Source organism: Cydia fagiglandana, chromosome 26, assembly GCF_963556715.1.
Source record: "Cydia fagiglandana chromosome 26, ilCydFagi1.1, whole genome shotgun sequence".
Taxonomy (NCBI): domain Eukaryota; kingdom Metazoa; phylum Arthropoda; class Insecta; order Lepidoptera; family Tortricidae; genus Cydia; species Cydia fagiglandana.
The window spans coordinates 7,534,242-7,556,160 of NC_085957.1; the positions used below are offsets into that span (position 1 = coordinate 7,534,242).

The following is a 21,919-nucleotide window of genomic DNA, read 5'->3' on the forward strand; positions in this document are numbered from 1 at the left end:
AATCATGGTATGCTTCAAAAGTTGGCTTGGCACCGACTTCAAACATATCAGTTGGTAACGCATAGACTTAAAAAGGATAATATTTTATTTCATCCTTTTTGAAGTCGGTTTTCTTTTTTTTGTAAAAAGTTTTTATGTTTATATTAATGTAGTGTATTTTTAATTGTATTATTGTGTATATAATTCTTAAGTTATTAAAATGATAATTTACCTAATGAAATTGATAAGCTAGAAGTTCTGGAAAATATCGATAAAATCAAAACATTGGAAAGTAAGGAGTTACTTACTGAAAACCAATATTTAGAAGAAATCTGTGGACTGACTGGTCAGTAGTATTTGATATAAAAATTTACACTACATTTCTTTTTTCGCCTTGTTACAATGATACGTACATAGGTAGGTATCTTGAGAAAGTGTACATAATTATGTGTTTGTCATTGGCTGTAGGTACGTTCCATACGACCATCATCATCATCATCAGTCAGCGCACAATTAATATGTGCGCTGACTGAGTGCACGTCAACGTATATTTTACTTATTTCCTTAGGTACCTTCCGTGTGCACAGAAAATCAAAAATATTTTCTGGTATCAAAACTATAATTCCTACTACTCAAACTGACCCGCCCAAGATTTTTTGAATTCCCCGCCAGTAATTTGTGTAATATTTCAGTAGCCAGACTCTATTACCTTAGTTACCTAGGTTTCATTAATGTAAAGGATGACTGACGTTACACCGAGCCGTGTCCGGGCCGGAGCTTCCGTGATCGCCTGTCATGTCATGTCATAGAAAAGTAAACGCCGGAAGCTCCGGCCCGGACACGGCCCGGTCTAACGTGAGTCATCCTTAAATCGGTGCCAGCTGGCAGGTGTTATTTTATTAATAAATATTTTTCAATTATTATGATTACCTACTTATGATTATTATTTCGACAGTTAATTTTTAAGTTAATTTGTTTTGTTTGTGTTGTGATGTAATAAGTTTTTGGCAAAAATTTCATTCTTGGTACAAGCTTTTATCGCTGACTGTACTTTTCTTACGACAGACAACTAAGCGTAAAGCCCCCTCCAGACTATGCGCGTGAATCGCGGCGCGAAGCCGCGAACGCGAGTGGAGGAGGCTTATGGCCTGGGGGCCGATTTTTAAATTTCGATCGCTCGATTCCGTCACTCGTAAATCGGTGGAAAACGGCGAAATTAAATTTTTTGAAATACGAGCGATCGATATTTGGAATCTAGTGGTATTGACCACTCGATTTCAATTCTATTAGTAGAATTTAAACGCCTAGTAGTGGAGATATCATTTAACGAAATACACGAAATCGAGTGGTCGAATTTCAAAAATCGGTCCCCTGAGTGGACGCTCGAAGCGGAGCGTTCGGCGGGGCGTGCAGCGTGGCGTCGGGCTCACAAGTGATTTGAGCAGCGTGCACTAAGGCCGCTCCGATACGTTTGCATTTGTTGAACATGCACGCCGCACTCCCCGCCCCGCTGCACGCTCAACTCGAGCGTCCACTCAGGCCTTACACTAATACTCATCGAGACAATTCTAAAAACCCCTAACACAATTAGGTTGCGTTGTTTCATCACAGAGTTCATTTCATATGTATTCTCAGTTACTTAAAAGTTAGCTGGAAGAGATCCCTTAACGGGATAAGTTCGCCTTTGTACACATTTATTGTATTCTCTCTGTGTTATGTAATTGTTTTGTGCAATAAAGTGTTTACTACTACTACTAGTTCCTGTGATGGCCACCTCCTGTCTCCATCATCAGATCAGCTCGATGACACCATAATATTGCATTGTCATCCGATTTATACATGCATGCAAAATTTCAGCTCAATCGGAAATCGGAAAGTGGATCAAATTTAACTTTGTTCAATTTGATTACAGACAGACAGACAACGGTCAGGTGGAAGTAAATAAAAGCTTACTGTAATACTTTAGTGTAAGTAGGTTATAAAAGAAAGTAAAACGAATTACATATGTTATATTTATTGGTTATTATCAAATGCATTTTTATATATTGCAAGACAACACAAGTACATAGTAAATAAAAGGATTATTACACTCATCCTGTCTTCGGACGACGAACGATCGGCCGCGAAGTGGGCCCCGAGGGCCTACCGCGAACCACGTTTTACGTGTTGCCTCCCTGTCGAACTTGTAAATTAGCACGTAAGTGTGACAAGGAGGCAACACGTCTAAAACGTCGTTCGCGGTAGACACTCTGCCCCGATATCGGGCCAAAGGATCGTTTTCCCTTTAACGAAATATTAGGACATCGTTTACAATATTTTTACATATAAAAATAGTTTAACTGCAAAAATATCAATACATTAAACATTTTTGGCAATTCGAGACCAGTTATTACGATACAAGTGCGGAAAAGAGGGGAATTCGAAACGAGTGGCGATAAATTAAAACATGACCGAAGGGAGAATTACCTAATCGCACGTGTATCGTACGTTTCACAGTACATATGGCCATTTAAACTTTTGACATACGCACGGAAAGTGCTCTTTCCCGCACTAGTGCGGTAAAGTAGGGCCATATGTACTGTAAATTGTTATACATGTCAAATATTGTTAACAGTGTTCTTATACCTACGTATTTCGTGAAACTACTGGCTGCACTGAGGGGCTACCGCGAAAACCGAAATTCGCAAATTGCGGGGATCTTTCTCTTTTACTCCAATGAAGGCTTAATTAGAGTGACAGAGAAAAATGCCCGCAATTTGCGAACTTCGATTTTCGCGGTTATAGCCCTGGCTTGGGCGTGATGTCGGCCACGATCGTAAGGTCCGATGGCAGGATAAGGGCAATAAGGCCAATAATAAGCCTTATTAGGCTTCCAGATCGAAAGCTAAATCGAAATCCCATAAGATCAGCTTAGGTCATGGCGTAATATGGATTTAATGGACACACCTTACTTATAGTTAATCAGGGAACGATGTTCACACAGTTATATTCTGATAAATCAGTAAATAAGTTTTTGGCAAAAATTTCATTTTTGGTACAAGCTTTTATCGCTGACTGTACTTTTCTTACGACAAACAACTAATACTCATCGAGAAAATTCTAAAAACCCCTAACACAATTAGGTTGCGTTGTTTCATCACAGAGTTCCTATGGCCACCTCCTGTCTCCATCATCAGATCAGCTCGATGGTACCATAATATTGCATTGTCACCAGACTTACATGTATATGCCAATTTTCAGCTTCATTGGAAGTCGGGAAGTGAGTCAAATTCAACTTGCAAAATTTGATTACAGACCGACAACGGGACAGGTGAAGCTAAATGAAAGCTTGTAAAAAATACGGCAAATGATTAAATTTCGCGCTTTTCCCCTGACAAAGATTTATAGATTATAAACACTTATATGTTAACCACTTTAACCAGCTCCAAATCTGCAAATGAAGATGATCTGCCGATGCGAATCGAACAAAGACATCAAAGATCTTGCAGGATGCCTTTTTGTTGGTAGTTTTCAGATAGTTCTAAAGTCTCTCTCTTCCTTGTCGTAACCCCATGGCTGAGAGACGTGACGTGAATTCTAAATAAGGTATTAAAGTCTTCAATTGAGTATTAGAAGGCCTAATCGAAATCGACGTAAAGTGTAGAAGGTCTTTAAATTTTGAAGAATAAAGGCCAAATCGAAATCGAATAGTGTACCTTCAAATCGTGCAGAATGCTCTTCGGATTGATTGACGCTAGCCAAGGTGCAGACGTCTAGAAAGCTCTTCAAATCTTGCAGAATGGAGCCTGGATGTAAGAGTGTGTCCACACTGTCCACTGTACCCAACGCCTAGTAGCAGTTGATAGTGTTACCACCGTTACAGCTGCCGCCGCTATAATCATGGGCTTTGCAGCAATCGTTCTGTTCAAGTGTTGAACGATCGCAGACAATGTCACAGGGCTGGACATGGACTGCCAAGGCGGTTGCCATGACAACCGCCAACACGACGAGGATAAGCAGAGTCTTGATGGCAGCCATCTTGGATTACAAGTTTCAGCGTGAAGTATAGAACTGTTGTGTGAAGAGTGGATGAGAGTAGGGCTTTATATACGCGGTGGTAAACAAGATCGGGCGCGATTGCAATTAGGCCGTAATTTTCCATTTTTTTTTTGTTTGTTCAGTAAATATTTTTCAGTAATAGGTCAGGGCCCTATCCCACACTTACAATTACAATTTATTCAAGTGACAATATACATACAACTATTACATATAACGTAGTGGCACTAGTGACCGACAGTTCTGACTAGTGTTCGATAGAAATAGCGCAATTTGATAGAAAATGTTTTTTTTTAGGGTTCCGTACTTCGAAACGGAACTGTCTTGACATGACAGAGGGCGGTTAAAATCTACAAATAATGATTGTTAAATAAATTTAACATATAAACCCTATCTGAACAGCAAATACAATATTTTTTGACCCAAATCTGCCGCCCTAGGCTTCAGCCTACTCAGCCTAGTGGTGAATCCGGCACTGGTTAGAACAAAACTTTGACAGTTCCGAACAACTGTCAGGCCGATACCGTCCGACGGACTGTTAATCAGTGGGCCCCTTTAGGTATACCTATAACTTGTCATCAGGCCAATAATAAATAACCGATTTTTTTCTAAAGCAGGGCTCTCCCCCGCCCCGGCCCGCGACGCGTTTCTATCCGGCCCGCCGACACCCAAAGCGTCCGGCCCGCGGGAGCCAGGCTCAGGGGTTCAGAACCCTAACAGCAGCAACCAGATACACCCCCCATGGTGCCGACTGTGACCCGCGCGAAAGTTTCTGAGGCGCAATATGGCCCTCAGGTAAAAAAGTTCGGAGATCCCTGTTCTAAAGGATAATAAGCATGCCATTAGGACAGTAATGATATTATTAGATACCAAAATATAGAACCCAAAATGTCAACATCTCAATTATTATAGTTCATCATTGGATCATTTGACTTTGCTCAAAGTCACCTCTTTTGGTGACACAAATATTTGAATGCTTCATCCGGGGGTAAATAAAATACCTACCTCATATTAGATGACTAAACTTGGTGTTGTAAATATTATGAAAACACCTAGCTAAAGTTAAACCAAGGTAACTCTTGCAGCGAAATGAAAAAACTTGTATGAAATTATGACAATTATAATTTACAATAATTTATATCTAATTTTTCGATTACTACCCAAGCTAAAATATGAGTTTCTTTTTTACGGTCCGTTCCCAAAGGGTAAAAACGGAACCCTATTACTAAGACTCCACTGCCCGTCTGTCTGTCACCAGGTTGTATCTCATGAACCGTGATAATTGAAATTGATGTAGGTATTTCTGTTGCTGCTATTACAACAAATATGTACTAAAAAGTAGTAGGAGTAGTTTTTCATTTTAATTTTTTTGTGGGTATTAAATAAACTACATACTAGTTTCATTTTTAATTTTGTTCTTTTTCCCCTAAAACGTCCTCTTGATTATGAAGTATAAGGATCTGTTATAGCTTCTGTTTTTTTTTCTCTATCCTTTAGTACATACTAAACGTACATACTAACGTTCTGTATAGGCTAGGTACAATACAATACTAATTGTTATTATTTGCGTCACTACAATACAATATCATTTCTGATTCCGTTAAGTTGGCATAGTTTTGTCTATTTGAAATATTCTTCTTTTTAACAACAAATGGTAAAGCTTTACAATCAAATTGTAGCTTAACTTTACTTTTATTAGTTACTTTACTAGCAACTTTACTTTTAAGGATCTCTTCATCATTGTTTCTAATAGTTATCGGTGGTCCTCTTTCTTCCCAATTTGATTTTCTACCGGAAACATGTATTTTTCTTGGGTATTTTGCGTGTTTCATTAAATCTATATTAGTTAAACCACAGTTTTCTCTTTTAATATTTTCTGAAGTAAGCAACTCATGGTCATATTCATCGGTTCTTCTTGTATAATCATCATTATTTTTGGTGTGTTTCTTTAATATACTTTTTTTATTGCGTTTTGAATGTTTTCTATTGTTTATTTGTATTTTAATTTCTACTTCCGCGTTATCGCCACTAGAACTTTCATCTTCATCTTCTTCGTCATGCGAATGAGATTTGTTATTAATATATTCCTTCTCAATGTTTTTATTTTGTCTTCTGACTTGATATTTCGTAGAAAGTGAGTATATAAACTTGTGTTCATCATGTATTCTACCGTTTCGAATTTTATTACATTTAGTAATCCGGTATTGCTTATCATGTCGCCTAGCCATATGTTGTAGGTTGTGTGGTGTGTTATATTTATCAGCAAGTTTACCAATATTTTCAAAAACTACGTTTCCATACGCCGTTCCTGCTATTCTGTTCATAGGATACAAAAATATATCTTCTATAAATTCTGAAACGTGAATTATGATTTATGAGTCCAAATAAAAATCGATTTCCGGTGAAATACTAAATTCCAAATTATCAATCGCTTTCCGGTGAAAAAAAATATTGTGAGGAAACCAGACTAATCCCAATAAGACCTAGTTTCCGCTCTGACACCTATATATACACCTAGTACCTTAACTATTGTTTATTAAATGTTAAATATCAAACAAAATCAAATTCAAATGAATGTTATTAAATATTTATCATCCAAAATCATCATTCAAAAGTCAATTCTACCAGCAAACATAAGAAACAACTCAAAATTTGCATTTGATTACTTTGCCTCATATGTGAATTACAGATAGCAAAATGCAACTTTGCTATTGCAAACTAAGCCTTTCCGAGTTGGTGTGGTGAAAATAACTATTACCTACCTTGTACGATTTGCTCCCCCGTCTTTCTAGTGTTAGGGTACATCATGGCCTCGCTCAGAATCCTCTGCATAGCTTCTTCCTCACTAACGTCATACACGTTATCCAGTTCATCCAAAATGGCGTTGATTCCATCGTCCAGCATACGACGTCGGTTCTCCAGCGAGACCTGCATTGTGAAGATTTGTCCTGCAAAAGCCAATCATTTCACATAATTACTAACGTACCATCACGCTCCGTGATTATTGCGCCATTTAGGGTCCTGGCTATTTTTTTTCAATACGCCATAGAATTTCTAATTTAGCAAGAACCCTAAATGGCATAACAATCCCGTGTGGCGACTGTACCTAATACAGTGATTTCAAATGTAAGGATAGGCCCGTTAATATAATGCCGAGCGAATGCGCACCAACGAAAATGTGCACAAACACCATTTTGAAGTAATATATGACCTAATAGGGAAAGCTAATTGAAGATAACGTTTTTTTTCCTTTCTATACGATACGAGCTATAAGGTTCGGTTTTATTGTCATGCTTACTTTCAATCTCTTTCATCGGAGCGCTGAGCAACGTTGTCAGCTGAGCAATGAAAGTGCCGATCGTCATACCCAACTTCTTCAATTTCCCGCTGACCAATAGTCTGAAATACATTACCTACATAATTATTATTAATAAAATACGTGCATGTTAACCGAAGACTATTTATTGTGTGACAGAACGACATGACAGCAATTCATATCAAAAACATATTTGGAACACCACAGTTCCATATTTAAATCAACACTGTAGATGGCGCTGCTGGATATCATAAAACTACACCCCCACTATATCTAAGCATAGCCATCAGCATCATCAGCATTAAAAAAAACAGCTTTAAAAAAAACTACACATACCTACTACTTAGGCACAAGTCCTAACTTCTCGAGAAATCTAAAGTGCTTGACAAACCCTAGACTCTTCGTTAATAAGTCAGCTGGCATCTCAGCTGTTGCTAAGTATTTTGCTTCTACCACACCTTTAGCAATTATATCCCTACTAAAGTGGTAACGAATGTCAACGTGCTTCGACCTATTGTGAAACACAGGGTTGGCCAATAACTTCAGGGCACTTTGGTTGTCATTATAAATTGTAATTAATGACATCTTATTTGTAATTTCATGGTACAATGACCTTAAGTACATAGCTTCTTTAATACATTCAGAAATGCTAATATATTCCGATTCACAACTGCTCAATGACACGCTATTCTGCTTTTTACTGCACCATGAAACTACACTGCCAGACAAAGTGAAACAAAATCCTGAATAGGACCTCCTATCAAGAACATTACTGCCCCAGTCAGCGTCAACAAACCCGGTAAGCTTTGAATCAGACTCACTACTATACCTGAGGCAATAGTGTTTTGTTTTCTTGAGATAACGCAAAACACGTTTGGCATGAGCCCAGTGTTCTCTACCATGACAGTTATTAAACTGGCTCAGATACCCTACGCTAAAAGCAATGTCAGGCCGCGTCAAAACCGCTAGGTACATGAGACTACCAATGAGTTGTTGATAAGGTAATTCAGTATCACAGCTCTCACCTTTATCTAAGTTCAATCTCTCCTCCATAGGAGTTTGAGCACTGTTACAGTCTGTCATATTGAACTTATGCAACAACTTGTTAACATAATCCTCCTGATCTAAAGTTATCACATTATGTTCTTTATCAACACACACATTCATACCTAAACACTGTTTGACCTGACCAAGATCTTTTAATTTAAAATGTGAAGACAGCACCTGCTTCAAACTTTTGGTTTCCTCTTCATTATTAGAAAACACAAAGAAATCATCGACATATAGAGCTACTACAGTCAAACCATTATCATTTTTCACATATAAACAAGGTTCAAGTTTAGACCTAGTATAACCATACTCAGTTAAGCAATCATCTACCCTCCTGTACCACGCCCTTGAGGATTGTTTGAGACCATATATGGCTCGCTTCAACTTAAGCACCTGCCCTTTACCTTCAGATGAAGGAAAACCTTCTGGCTTCTCCATATAAATATCCTCCTCAAGATAGCCATTCAGGAAAGCAGTAGTCACGTCTAAATGAGAAATATCTAAATTTAATTGAACCGACAAAGCAAATAAAAGTCTGAGAGTTGTATGCCTTACCACGGGCGCGAAGGTTTCCTCATAGTCCACTCCGTACTTCTGAGTATAGCCCTTGGCTACTAACCTGGCTCGGAACCGCACATTGCCCTCACTATCATACTTCTTCTTAAGTACCCACTTGCACTTTACGACACTAGAGTCTTTTGGAACGCTGACAAGCTCCCAGGCCTGGTTGTCTTCGAAACTTTTCAACTCTTCTGCCATAGCTTGTCTCCATTGCTCTTTCTCTGGTCCGCGCAAAGCCTCTGATAGTGTAAGACCACTGGCATCATCCATCCTGCTAGCATCTGAACATAGATTTGAAATGCCATACCTTTCAGGCGCTTTTCTTTGTTCTGCTGTTCTCAGGACTGGTCCGATCCTCTCAGGAGCAGGAACATTTTCAGGAACTGAAACACTCTCAGTTGTGGTATCTGCATCCTCATACTCACTAGGGTTCATCGACTCAAAAGATGAATCAGTCAAAGTTCTGGAGATATCTGGATTCTCATCCCCCACTGAACTTTGACACCCTACTTCAGCTTTTTGTATTGTTGGTTGTTGAACTTCAATTTGGCAATACTCTTGTTTTTCAAAAACTTTTACATCCCTCGCTGTGAAAAATGTTCTCTTTTCAGGATCGAAAAGTCTATATCCTTTGACCCCTTCTGGGTAACCCATTAGGATAGCTTCCTTAGACTTTTTCTGCCACTTCAACCTTTTCTCTTTGGGAATGTGGACCATGACAGTACTGCCGAAGATTCTTAGGTGACTTAGGTCTGGCTTTGTTCCTGTCCACATTTCAAAAGGTGTTTTGTTGTTCAATCCTGAAGCTACTGTCCTGTTCCGTAGGTAAACTGCACAACTACATGCTTCTGCCCAGAATTCTGTGGGAAGCTCAGCATCGAATAACAAGCATCTGGCCTTCTCACACACCACACGATTCTGGCGCTCGCACAACCCATTTTGTTCAGGCGTATAAGGGTTCGTCCGTTGATGCAGTATCCCATTTACCTTCAGGAACTCGCTGAACTTCTTGCTGCAAAATTCAAGACCATTATCACTCCTTATAATCTTGATCTTTTTGTCAAGTTCATTTTCAACTTTAGCTTTAAATTCTTTGAAACAATCCAGAGCTTGACTTTTCTCTTTCAAAAAATATATAAATGCCATACGACTATAGTCATCCACAAATAGCAAATAATATCGTGATCCTCCAAGAGATGTCACTTCCATTGGACCAGCTATATCCATGTGAATAACATTCAGTAAATTGTCACTTCTATTGCAATTATTAGGAAATGGCAGTCTGCATTGTTTGCCTTCACAACATACCTTGCATTTACTGATGTCAATCTTGTCACTAATACTGAAACCTTCCACTGCATCCTTCATTTTCGCCATGTATGAGCTATTAACATGGGCGAGGCGACGATGCCAAGTCTCGGCAGACACTGCCATAGCAACGTTGGTCGTATTTTCTGGCATATTCAATTTGTAAACGCCGTTTGTCAAAGCAGCCGTAGCAACAAGCTGTCCACTTCTGTTGTAAATCTTACAACCTTTCTTAGTGAAGTCTACTTTGTTACCTTTCTTTATCAGTTGGCTTACAGATAACAGGTTCGTAGTTAAACTCGGTACACATAAAACATCTTCAACAGTTATGTCGAATTCACTGTCGGGAGTCACAGTCGTAATCTGTACGTTTCCGGAGCACACCACTGGCATACATGCCTTATTTGCTGCAACTATCTCGCGAGTAGCCGGCTCGTACGATGCATTCATAACCCAACTTTCATTAGCCGTAAGATGAGTACTAGCGCCACTATCAATGTAGTAATCGTTTTTCTTGAAATCGGTACTTAAAAACACAGCACTGAATGCATTCGACTGTTTACGTGTACTATTCTTTTCAATATTTGGGCACTGATTTCGATAATGCCCCGGGACCTTGCATCGAAAACATATCACTTTGACATTTCTGACTTTTGACATTTCGCCGCCATCCTGTTTACCACAGACAATCTTGGTTTTATTCTTCTTGTTATGTTGGTAACTTGACGTACTCGCGAACGCAGTCTCAGTCTCGTTCCCATTCCTTGTCAAATTTGAATTTTTCTCTTCCATGTCTAAAAGTTTTGTTTTGATGGCATCTGTCGTGATAGAAATGCCGGAATGCTCTATTGCCATGATCATCGGGGAATATTTCTCAGGCAAACCTGCTAATAATAGCGAGCCAATCCATTCATCACTAATGGCAAAACCCGTACCACTCAATTTCTGACCATTTTCAACCATTTTCGTTACGTATTCTGTCATCGAAGTCGAATTTTCGAGTCTTATGGAAATTAAATTTCGCAACAACGTAATTTTTCTGGCGAAACCAGAGTCATCAAATAAGCTTTTGAGTTTAGTCCATAATTCAAACGTAGTTTTGATGCCTTTTACATGGACATACAAGGAAGGGTCGATTGTCAAAATCAATTTCGCACGGGCTTTTTCGTCATCTGCAACTTCTGTACCCGTAGCTTCTGGCTTACGCGCAATAAACTTTTGCGTGCCCTCTAGGATAAGAAAATTCTCTGCAGCGAAAACCCATTCACAATAGTTTTCTCGGCCACGTAACTTGGGCACATTCGTCACATAGTTTGGTGACGACATCTTCGGATTTCTGTCACAGATCGCACTCACAATATATCACACACGATACACTATAAACTAGCAATCTAATACTGGACTAACCCCCCGTATTTATCAATTTAAATCGCCCATAACCTATTATTAATAAAATACGTGCATGTTAACCGAAGACTATTTATTGTGTGACAGAACGACATGACAGCAATTCATATCAAAAACATATTTGGAACACCACAGTTCCATATTTAAATCAACACTGTAGATGGCGCTGCTGGATATCATAAAACTACAATAATGAATAGAATCAGGCGTTACTTTGCAGAAATCCATATTTAAATAATACCAAAATATTACTTTTCTAATCCGCGCTAAGATAACGTGCTAGTCAATCAGTGCTAACCCGTTATACTTATTTGCGTACTAGTATGATTTACATGCAAATAGTTACCTACCTACATGTATAACTAGGTGTTTGTTCTATTTCATACGATCTTAACATCAGAATCTAAATTTCACACACCGACAGAATAATACTCAAGATTCCCACTTAAAAAATTTAAATTGTACCTTTAAAAAGTTTAGAATATAGGAAAGTATTTCCCTGAGAAGACTACTACGGCGGTCACGTTTTTTTACATTATTTAATTTGACTTGTAAGTATTTTCTGCACAAACTTACGTAGTGATGGAGCGTTTGAAAGGGCTTATGAGCCCCTTTAGATCACTTAAGCTTTTAGATGCCAAAGTCTTCATTAACTTGGCCAAAAACACTGAAAATGGTTCACTTTCCATTTGCTCCTGCATGTTTGTAACTTGAGTAACTTGCTCGTATTCAAAACCTGGTTTAAATTTATAAGTGACTGCCTGGATTTCTTGCCTTGGTTCTTGTTTGACACTGTTTAATTTTTCTGTTGTTACTGGACGAATTCTCCAAGCTTTATCTGTAGTTGGCTCTTTATCTTCGTAAATAAATGGAGGCGCAGACGTAAGCTTTTCATATAATTTTTCTGTGGTTTGTACTGGAAATCTTTTTGTTAGTTTCCATGGATATACTGGACTTACAGTTGTTTGTTTTCCTGGATTCAATTCAGTTTGTGTAACATCAGTTTGAATTAATCTTTCAACTTTTGTGGGATAGTCCGTGTTTGATCTGAAAATAGGTGCATTTTTGAAGCGTTCATTTACATTTACTTTTTCTGTTGATGTTGAATCGAATTGATTGAATATATTTTCTGGATGGCTTAATTCTATTTCTTTTCTGAAAGCATTATTTTCATAATTATTATAGCTGGCTTTCATAGAAGCTAATCTTTGTAAAGGTTCCTTGAATCTTTCAATACCTGGTATATTTGTTGGTAAAGAGATACTTCTTGTTTCATCTTTCAAGAACCCTGATTTACTTTTCTGATTGGAACGGAATATAGCAATTGGTGTTTCTGATGTTCCGTAATCAACATATTTCTGATGTTGATCTATTATAGAGTGGTGCGTATCATCAAATTCTCTGGGTTTTAAATTATAATTCACCGGTCTTCTCTGCCTTTTGACATCATTACCGTCAGGCGATGTAACATGATGGTTACGCATGTAATTATATACATTCATGAAATGGTCATTTCCTTTTTGGATTGGCATATTTCGTATTATGTTTCTTTCTGTTGTGGAGTACATTTTCTTATTAACGTTGGATTTTGTTAAAGTCTTTTCTGAAGATGGGAAGGGCATAGTGGAACGCGTTTGAGTGTGTGAATATATAAAAGGCCTTGCGGGACGGGTTTGAGTGTCATTTAAATAAAAAGCGTAAAGGCCTATTGTCATGGTGGTTTGTGCATCTTGTCCTCTACTAGTTATTTCTACATCCTTGTTTTCTTCTGCTTCGCTTGGATATCCAAAAGGTATTGTAGAACGCGTTTGAGTGTATGTATATATAAATGGATTTGCGGAACGCTTTGGAGTGTCTGAATATATGAAAGGCTTTGCGGAACGCGTTTGAGTGTATGTATATATAAATGGATTTGCGGAACGCTTTGGAGTGTCTAAATATATAGAAGGCTTTGCGGAACGCTTTGGAGTGTCTGTATATATAAAAGGCACTGTGAAACGCATTTTAGCCTCTGAAGATCTGACGAAAGGCCTTGCGGAACGGGTTTGAGTGTCATTTAAATAAAAAGCGTAAAGGCCTACTGTCATGGTTTGTGCGTTATCTTGTCCTCTACTAGTAATTTCTACATCCTCGTATTCTTCTGCCTTTTCAGTTATTCTTTCTTGAGTTCCAAAAGGCATTGCGGAATGATATTGAGTGCTTGGATATTCAAAAGGCATTGTAGAGCGCTTTTGAGTATCTGAATATATAAAAGGCATTGTGGAACGCTTTTGAGCGTCTGGATATATAAAAGGCATTGTGGAACGCTTTTGAGTACCTGAGTATATTGAAGGCACTGTGGAACGCGTTTGAGCATCTGAAGAACTGACGAAAGACATTGTGGAATGGGTTTCAGTGTCATTTAAATAAAAAGCGTAAAGGCCTACTGTCATGGTTTGTGCGTTACCTAGAGGTAAAGCATCTCCTCTACTAGTAATTTCTACACCCTTGTTTTCTTCTGCCTTTTCAATAATTCTTTCTTGGTTTTGTGCAAAATCTGCGTGAGTGATACCTTGGTTTTGTGGAAATGAATCAACATATAATTTAGGCTCGAATTCAGGGATGTATACTAGCGGACCAAACCTTCTGTCAATAACTCTTTCTTCGTCTATTTGAGTGGATGCTGTTCTTGCTAGATCATGGTTAGTTTCCTGTAACCCGTGGATAAAGGCTGGCCCATCCCTTGGAAAAACTGTATCTTCTGCCCATGGATCGTCTCTTATTTCTGGTGTTGGTGGAGTTGGAATCTGTGCTGTGAGCAATTTGGTTTGCAAGAAATACAAGGTTATATAACCTAGGTAAAACATCTTAAGAGCTGCTTTGTAACTAGCTATAGATGAAGCAATCCAGGTATGTTATATGCATTTGGCAGCAATAATGCCGCAACAGTGCCGCTACAGTTGCCATCGGATTTAGCTTTCAATTCAAAAACGTTAGTTTTATAAACTATGATTAAAGTTATTATAACGACAATTTAAAGAAGAAGAAGTTTTATGTTTTGAGTAACTAAGTAGTTTGCACTTTGCATTGAAACGACGAAAAATATTTTCAAACTGTTATATACGTAAAAGTGTACCGTCGAAGGCGATGCGATAACAATTTATCCAAGTACAATACAAGTATATTTTACGATTAATAAAATGGCTTTTTATGATTGTTTGTTTTTGGTTTTTTCTTAGTTTCAGTTACAATCGAAGTTGCGCTCCCAGGTCCCAGCTCCCATTTTAAAACGACATGGTTAAATTAAATTAAGTAGGTACTTGAAACTTGTGTGTGAAGTTTTCTATGTATAACTTCTATTTGTTCTAATGTCTTTGTTCTATAATTTCAAACGCCCAGTGGGGTTGTCTAAACTTAAAAATCATTTGAGAGCCGCATGGTCAGTATACACAATGAATTTCTGCAAGCCTATTATGGATCGCTTTATCCACATTTATCCACGTGATAAAAAACAACTGTCACTTTTTAACTCTGCGGGATAGAAAGAGACGGACACCGTTTTATCACGCTGTCACGTAGACAAATACGACCATCATATCCGTACTGACCGTTATCTAAATACCATGGATGTAATAAATAAATGATTATTATTATTTATATCAATAAAAACCAGTGCTAGAACTAGGTATGTTTATATAGTATACATATATATGTTACTTGAATGTCCATACCATGTTAGTTGTATGTCATTTTAAAATGAGAGTGTGCCTAACTTCAATTGTATGGTGTGAGTCTTTATTACATAATACAAATCAGCTTTATGCAGCCAAGCCTTCAACCTGTCCAAAGCCGGTCATGATATCTTATCAACTGCCTGTCAAACGGTATTCAGTATTCAGTAATTTATTGCTTTCATAGGTAGGTACATTACATAAGGTGGTACATCAAAACAAGATCAGCTATGAGCCCTGCAAGGGCACTGCAATTTACATACTTAATAATTAGCTTAATAACTAAACTAATAGATAAACCTAATAACTAACTAAACTAAACGGTAGCCGATGTGCTCAAAAATATCTGGATACGCTAACGCGTACAATAGAGGCGTGTTCAGATATGTGTGAGCACCTCAGCCGTTCCGATATATCTGATGGCCGCTGAAAACAATGAAACTATGATCTGTCTGGTCTGGCGATGAAACAATGGAACCTCAGCTTTGTGGTTTGAGGTAAAGTTAATTCATAATTCATAATTAGTTTTCTTTTGATTCATCTGCACTAATCTACAGGACAAACCCAAGTGAATCGTGTTCACGTGATGAATAGGTAATTTATCTAGTTTGGTCACCTAACTATACCCTTTACGATTTGTAATTGGACTAGCCAGGGCCATATAGAAATAGTAAAAATTATGTGCTCACTAAAATTGTATTGAACAACAATTTACAACTAATATTAGAAGCAGGAGTTGCGGTTAATCTGGTTATATTATTACCAGATTAATATACCTAGATTACCCGAAAAATAATAAATAAATAATTTTAAATGATGACGTAATTTATGAACCCACAGTGAAGATCATTCAGTAATAATCCCTCATCTGAACGTGAACTATCTAAGTAGAAACTTGTATGAAAAAATCATCTCATGAAAGCACAGAAATCTCTTATCTGTGTTTGTTAACGAGAGTTCAGTTTTGTTATTTTCCTTAATAAATGTTTGCTGATTATCGCCTGGATAAATTTACATAATTTTACAAAACATGATTATAACATGGAACAAAATAAGGAAAATGGGTCCAATAAATTAAACAATTAATCATAATTCAATAATAATTACAAACCGCTTCGAGATAACCTGACCAGCCTTATATCAACGCCAATTGTTACGAATCTCAGTACCAAGATATTCTGGTGTCACAATTTGCCAATAATTTATGAATTAAATGTAATTGTGTCAACAAAAAAACCCGAATACGTTTCGTCCTATATAAAAAGGCCAGCGTTCCAGGCGTCTTCACACAACTAAAATCATCATCAAGATATTCGCTTCAAGATGGCATCGAAGACAATCCTCATCCTAGTGGTGTTAGCACTGGCCATGGTGAGCATGGTGGCTGCAGGCCAGATCAACGTGGCTCCCTGCAACGAAGTCTGCGGCAGGAGCGACCCTGAGAAGAATGAGTGCTGCCGCGCGCATGGCTATAGGGGATCTAATGGCTGCACGCTGGATGGCAAAATGTATTGCTATTAGATTCCAAGCTAACATGTCAGATTTTGGAGTGACAGAGTGTAAATGCGACTGTAAACGTCATATTTTCACTTTTACACTTAGGCACTGAGAAGTCTATGCATAGTTAGCTTGCTATGACTTTAAGTTATTTCTATACTGCCCATAATAAACTATCTCTTGTTTTAATTTATTTTGTGTGATTTTAATTGATAAATAACTAATAGGTATAAGTAGTATAAGATTTGATTAAATCTTTCAGGCTAATTTTGACTTGGTATAAAAAGGCGTTCTTTCTAGCCGGATTAAGTCGCCGGAAAAAAGTATTTTATAAAATGAATATTCTACTGACATACATATTGATTAGAATTTTCGCGGAAAATTAATTCTCTTAAGCATCAAGATAATCCGTTTTCCCGGAAAATTTATTCTCTTAAGCATCAAGATAATCCGCTTCAAGATGGCATCGAAAACAATCCTCATCCTAGTAGTTATAGCCCTGGCCATGGTGAGCATGGTGGCTGCTGGCCAGATCAACGTGGCTCCTTGCAACCGTATGACACAGTGTAAATACGACTGTAAACGCCATTTTTTCACTTTTACACTTAGGCACTGAAAAGTCTGTGCATAGTTAGCTTGGTCCGACTTTAAGCTAGGTACTGCACATTACATTATATTTAATGTTACGTAATCGCTTTTTCACGCCGCACGCGTTTCCCGAAAATGAGGCGCGAAGGGCTGTGTTCAGCGTTAAAAAAGAAGTATAAATAATGGAAATACAGTTCCGCAAGTATGGAATGTTTGATTAGAAAAATCCTCTTCTTTTATAATATTAATTTTGGTTTCTTAAAAGTTAATACTTTTTGAGATATTTGGGAAATAAGACAAATCTACTTTTTTCTACTTTTTTTGTTAATAACTTATGTAATTTTTTGTGTGCTAATACACGCTTCGAATACATTTTTCTACACATCATTACGAATCTAATGAGGTATCACACGTATTTTTAGGAGTATTATCTATATTTTTCACCGTTTTCCGTACCTCTAACAGACTAACAATGTTTCACTCGATTTTAAATTATGATATGATAAGTTCACACGTGCTATGCTGATGTCATTTAACAACGCACAGACATAATAAGTATATCTGGTTCCAAACGAAAGCTCTTGCTCTATTGTTTAGAGAACTTAGGAGTTCTCGGTTCTAAGTCGAGCAAGTCATAAAAATGTTACTTTCATAAACTACAAATAAAAAAATACATGTGTAATATAAAAATAGTTATTTACGATACAAATGCGAGGTGTGAGGAAATTCGAAACGAGTGGCGATAAATTAAATCGACACGAGTTGCGAATAACTTGTTCGCACGTGTATCGTACAACGTTTTACAGTAATTCGAATTTCCTCTTTTCCGCAGTTGAATCGTAAATAACTATTTAAAAGTTCTAAGCGTGCCTTGAGTCTAAAAATGATAGCTGTGCGTTCTATATATTATTATAAGGAACTAGGAAGTGCCTGGCCCTGGCGTGACCTTTAAAGTGTAGAAAACCGTTATCTTTGAACTAGAGATGCACCGAATATCCGGTTACTATCCGCTATTCGGCCTATCCGGCTATAATTATACTATTCGGCCGGATACCGGATAGTGACCTAATATCCGGCCGGATACGGATAGTAACATTGCTTGATTTCGGAGTAAACTAATTGGATTTAAGAAACAGATACGGTCATAGTCATAATTCCATTGACTTGCACGCGCACTCATTTCGAACCTAGAAATGAGTCCGCGCGAACGTTCACTAGGAAACAGGTCAAACCTGCAGAATACGCACCTGAAAAACCGAAATGTAGGTATAGTTCCGCTGGCCGAATATCTGGTTCCAAACAACTATCCGTTGCATCTCTACTTTAAAAAAATTTCTTTTTTTTCAACATAGAGACAAATTACAGGTGTGATATGATGAAGCATTTTCGGGAGATTTAGGCTTCAATTTAGTCTTGTATGATAGCTTTGTATCAGTAGTGTATAAAGCAGCGGAGTTCCCGGCATTGATTCACTTTGAAAGAAAAATAAAAATAAAGTTTGTAATTTCGATATAGTCAACATACAGGTGTGCTATGCTGAAACATTTTTAGGAGATTTAGGCTTCAATTTGGTCTAGTGTGATAGCTACATTTGTGTTCGAAGTATTAGCGGAAGCTGCTGGGCCTAGAATACGGCGTTGCGTGAACAAGAGATTTCCTTTGGCAGGATTGGATGGGTTTAAGATGTGGAGCCACCGAGATTTTTGATGTAAATTTTTAGGGGCCACTCTCAACTTGATCTTGCTATCTATGTCATTTAAGCTGCAGGCCAAGTTTGGTACCGTTTTCATATAAATGCCGAATTCATTTATGATATCATAATGACACCATTCTGAAGTAAAAACACAAAAAAAATTGAAAAATAAACTTTTTTTAAATTCCTCTTCACGCCTAAACCGCTAAACCAGTTTAGTTAAAATTTGGTAGATAGTTTCAGTCCCAGTAAATAGCATAATATCACCCGAAAAGGGTGTGACAAGGGAGGTGGAAATTTGTATGGGGATCCAATAACCGCTGAACCGAATTAGATAAAATTTATAGAGATATTTTGAGTCCCGGGGAAGTGATACTGAGAATGGCGCGCTCCATGGCTCAAGACGTAAATAAATGCCACATTAAGGATGACTCACGTTAGACCGGGCCGTGTCCGACCTGGAGCTTCCGGTCAGGGCTCGGAACCGGTATTGAAATACCTGTTAATATCATTCCAAAACCGTTATATTATTTCGTTCACTAAAAACCGGTTAATTGATGGAACGCGAACTAACAAATTTCGTTCTCTCTCCTAACCGGTAAGAAGAGGGAACGGAACTTTATGGTTCGCAGGGAACGATATAATACCGGTTACTCTTGGATTTCGGAGACTCTCGGTTAAACTCGTTGTCATATGTGAAAGAGATAGCAATACTTACTCGTCTATCTCACTTTGATTTTTTCAATTTAACCGGTTAATTTCGTTCCTTGAGAACGAAATGAGAATGTATATAGCGTAAACAGTTATCTCAAAAGAACAGTTCTTTAACCGGTAACCGCAAACGGAAACGAAATGCTTTTCGTTCCCGGGCGAATGAACGAAACCGGTTTGACAAATGAGAACGGTTTCCGAGCCCTGCTTCCGGTGCATCGTTTTCCATGGAAAGCATCACGTGATCGCCTGCCATGTCATAGAAAAGTAAGCGCCGGAAGCTCCGGCCCGGACCGGTCTAGCGTGAGTCATCCTTTATGCGTGGTCTGTTACGCACTTGATTTGGTTTTGTTTGTTGTATTCACGATCATGGCGATCAATAAGGAAAATGTTTCTTTAGATCTATTTAGATCTTCATAACAACAACAACGTAAGTAATTTAAATCCTTTATAATTTTCCTCAATTATATATGTTTATCGGAGTATTATCACTTATGGCCAGTAAATGATAACAAGAAATACAGGTCAAATGGCGCCCTAAAGGCTGACTCACGTTAGACCGGGCCGTTCCCGGGCCGGAGCTTCCGGCGCTTCGTTTTCTATGGAAACCACCACCGAATTCACCGATCAGCATCATAGAAAATGACATGTCGGACGCAACGGCCCGGGCCGGCCCGGTCTAGCGTGAATCATCCTTAACACAGACTTGTTTTAAGATATAATATGCGCAGCAGGCACGAATAGCAATGTGCTTAAGAGAATTAATTTTCCGGAAAATTCAAATCAATAGGTACGAGTAACTTAAAGCCTGACAACAGTTTATTTGACCCTAGCCATTTTGCGGATTTTCAATGGTACTAATTTCTTTTACTGGCAACAAGTACTCTTTGACAACGAACGTTTGATGTCATCGAATGTCACCGATGTAAACAAATAGAAAATATATTCAAATATAAACGGTTTTATTACAAAAATGACAAAAAAATATTCCAATGATGTGAAAAAAATTGTAGTGAATGCAATCAAATACTTACAGCTTAAAAAAGACGAAGGATTATATAGCATTCCAATAAACAATGTTTTAAAGTTGGTTGTTGACATGACCGGTATTGACGTTTTATAGTGCGGTTGAACTGGGTATCGTATCGTATAGGAAGTAACTCAAGAAAATTGGAGGTATTGCTGTGACCATGTTAAAAAAAATTGAAGATGATTATAGGAATAAAGGTCCTGTAATCGAATTGGAGACTGAATGTTTTATAATCGAGGTTAGTGGTCCTGAAAAAGACACAACATCTGATGAAAATCAGACTTAGTCAGAGTCAGAAAACGAAGAATATATAAATATTGAATATTTAGAATCAGATTTTGACGAGTAGGTAAATTGAAAGAACCCAATAATCTGTAAGCAATGTTTCTGACATTATACGAGTATCAACATGAAGCCAATGCCCACTACCCCAACTATACATGACGTACGCACATTGTTGCCATACGTAAGCTGTTTGCAGCGACACTATCTCAGGGTTAAATAAACTGTTGTCAGGCTATACCATAGAAATAGTTCTACGGCTACTACGGACCATATTTTCACGGGTTCGAAACGGATTCGGATCGGACGTAGCGCGAAACCGCTCTAACACTTACAATAATATGACATAAAATACTGCGATGAAAGTAATTCGAATGAAATAAAGACACGAAAAAAGTAATTGAATTCACATAGATGAAGAAGAAACATCTTACTAATATAAATATACACACAAACGGCTACTGGGGTACAAAAGTTATAAATGGCGGCTACGTTAGGTTCAGATGTAGTGTATAATTGTTTTCCATCGTATTTTCACCGAAAATTACGAACGTGTGTTGCTATTTCAGTCAGTCTCGGTACAAAACTGACGTTGATTGAAGTAGCATGACAAATACGAACGTTTCCGAGAAAATACGATGGAAAACAATTATGCACTGCTGTACCTGTTTTATTTTACCACGCTGACACAAGTCGCTGACATTACAGAAAATTGACAGTGTCAGGTTCCAAATTGAGTTTGTAAAATAGGC

At 37.9% G+C, this 21,919-nt stretch overlaps 2 protein-coding genes across 2 annotated transcripts in view; one reads left to right on the forward strand and one right to left on the reverse strand.

Moving 5' to 3' along the window:
* LOC134677476 (uncharacterized) overlaps window positions 1–21,919 on the forward strand; it is a 343,898-nt gene that overhangs the window by 96,064 nt on the left and 225,915 nt on the right. The window lies entirely within an intron of this gene.
* On the reverse strand, window positions 5,559–6,956 carry LOC134677689 (uncharacterized). The gene is made up of 2 exons (XM_063536152.1): window positions 6,777–6,956; window positions 5,559–6,367 (listed from the first exon to the last, which is right to left on the reverse strand). The coding sequence occupies exons 1-2, from the start codon at window positions 6,946–6,948 to the stop codon at window positions 5,565–5,567; spliced, it is 975 nt and encodes a 324-aa protein (XP_063392222.1). The 5' UTR covers window positions 6,949–6,956; the 3' UTR covers window positions 5,559–5,564.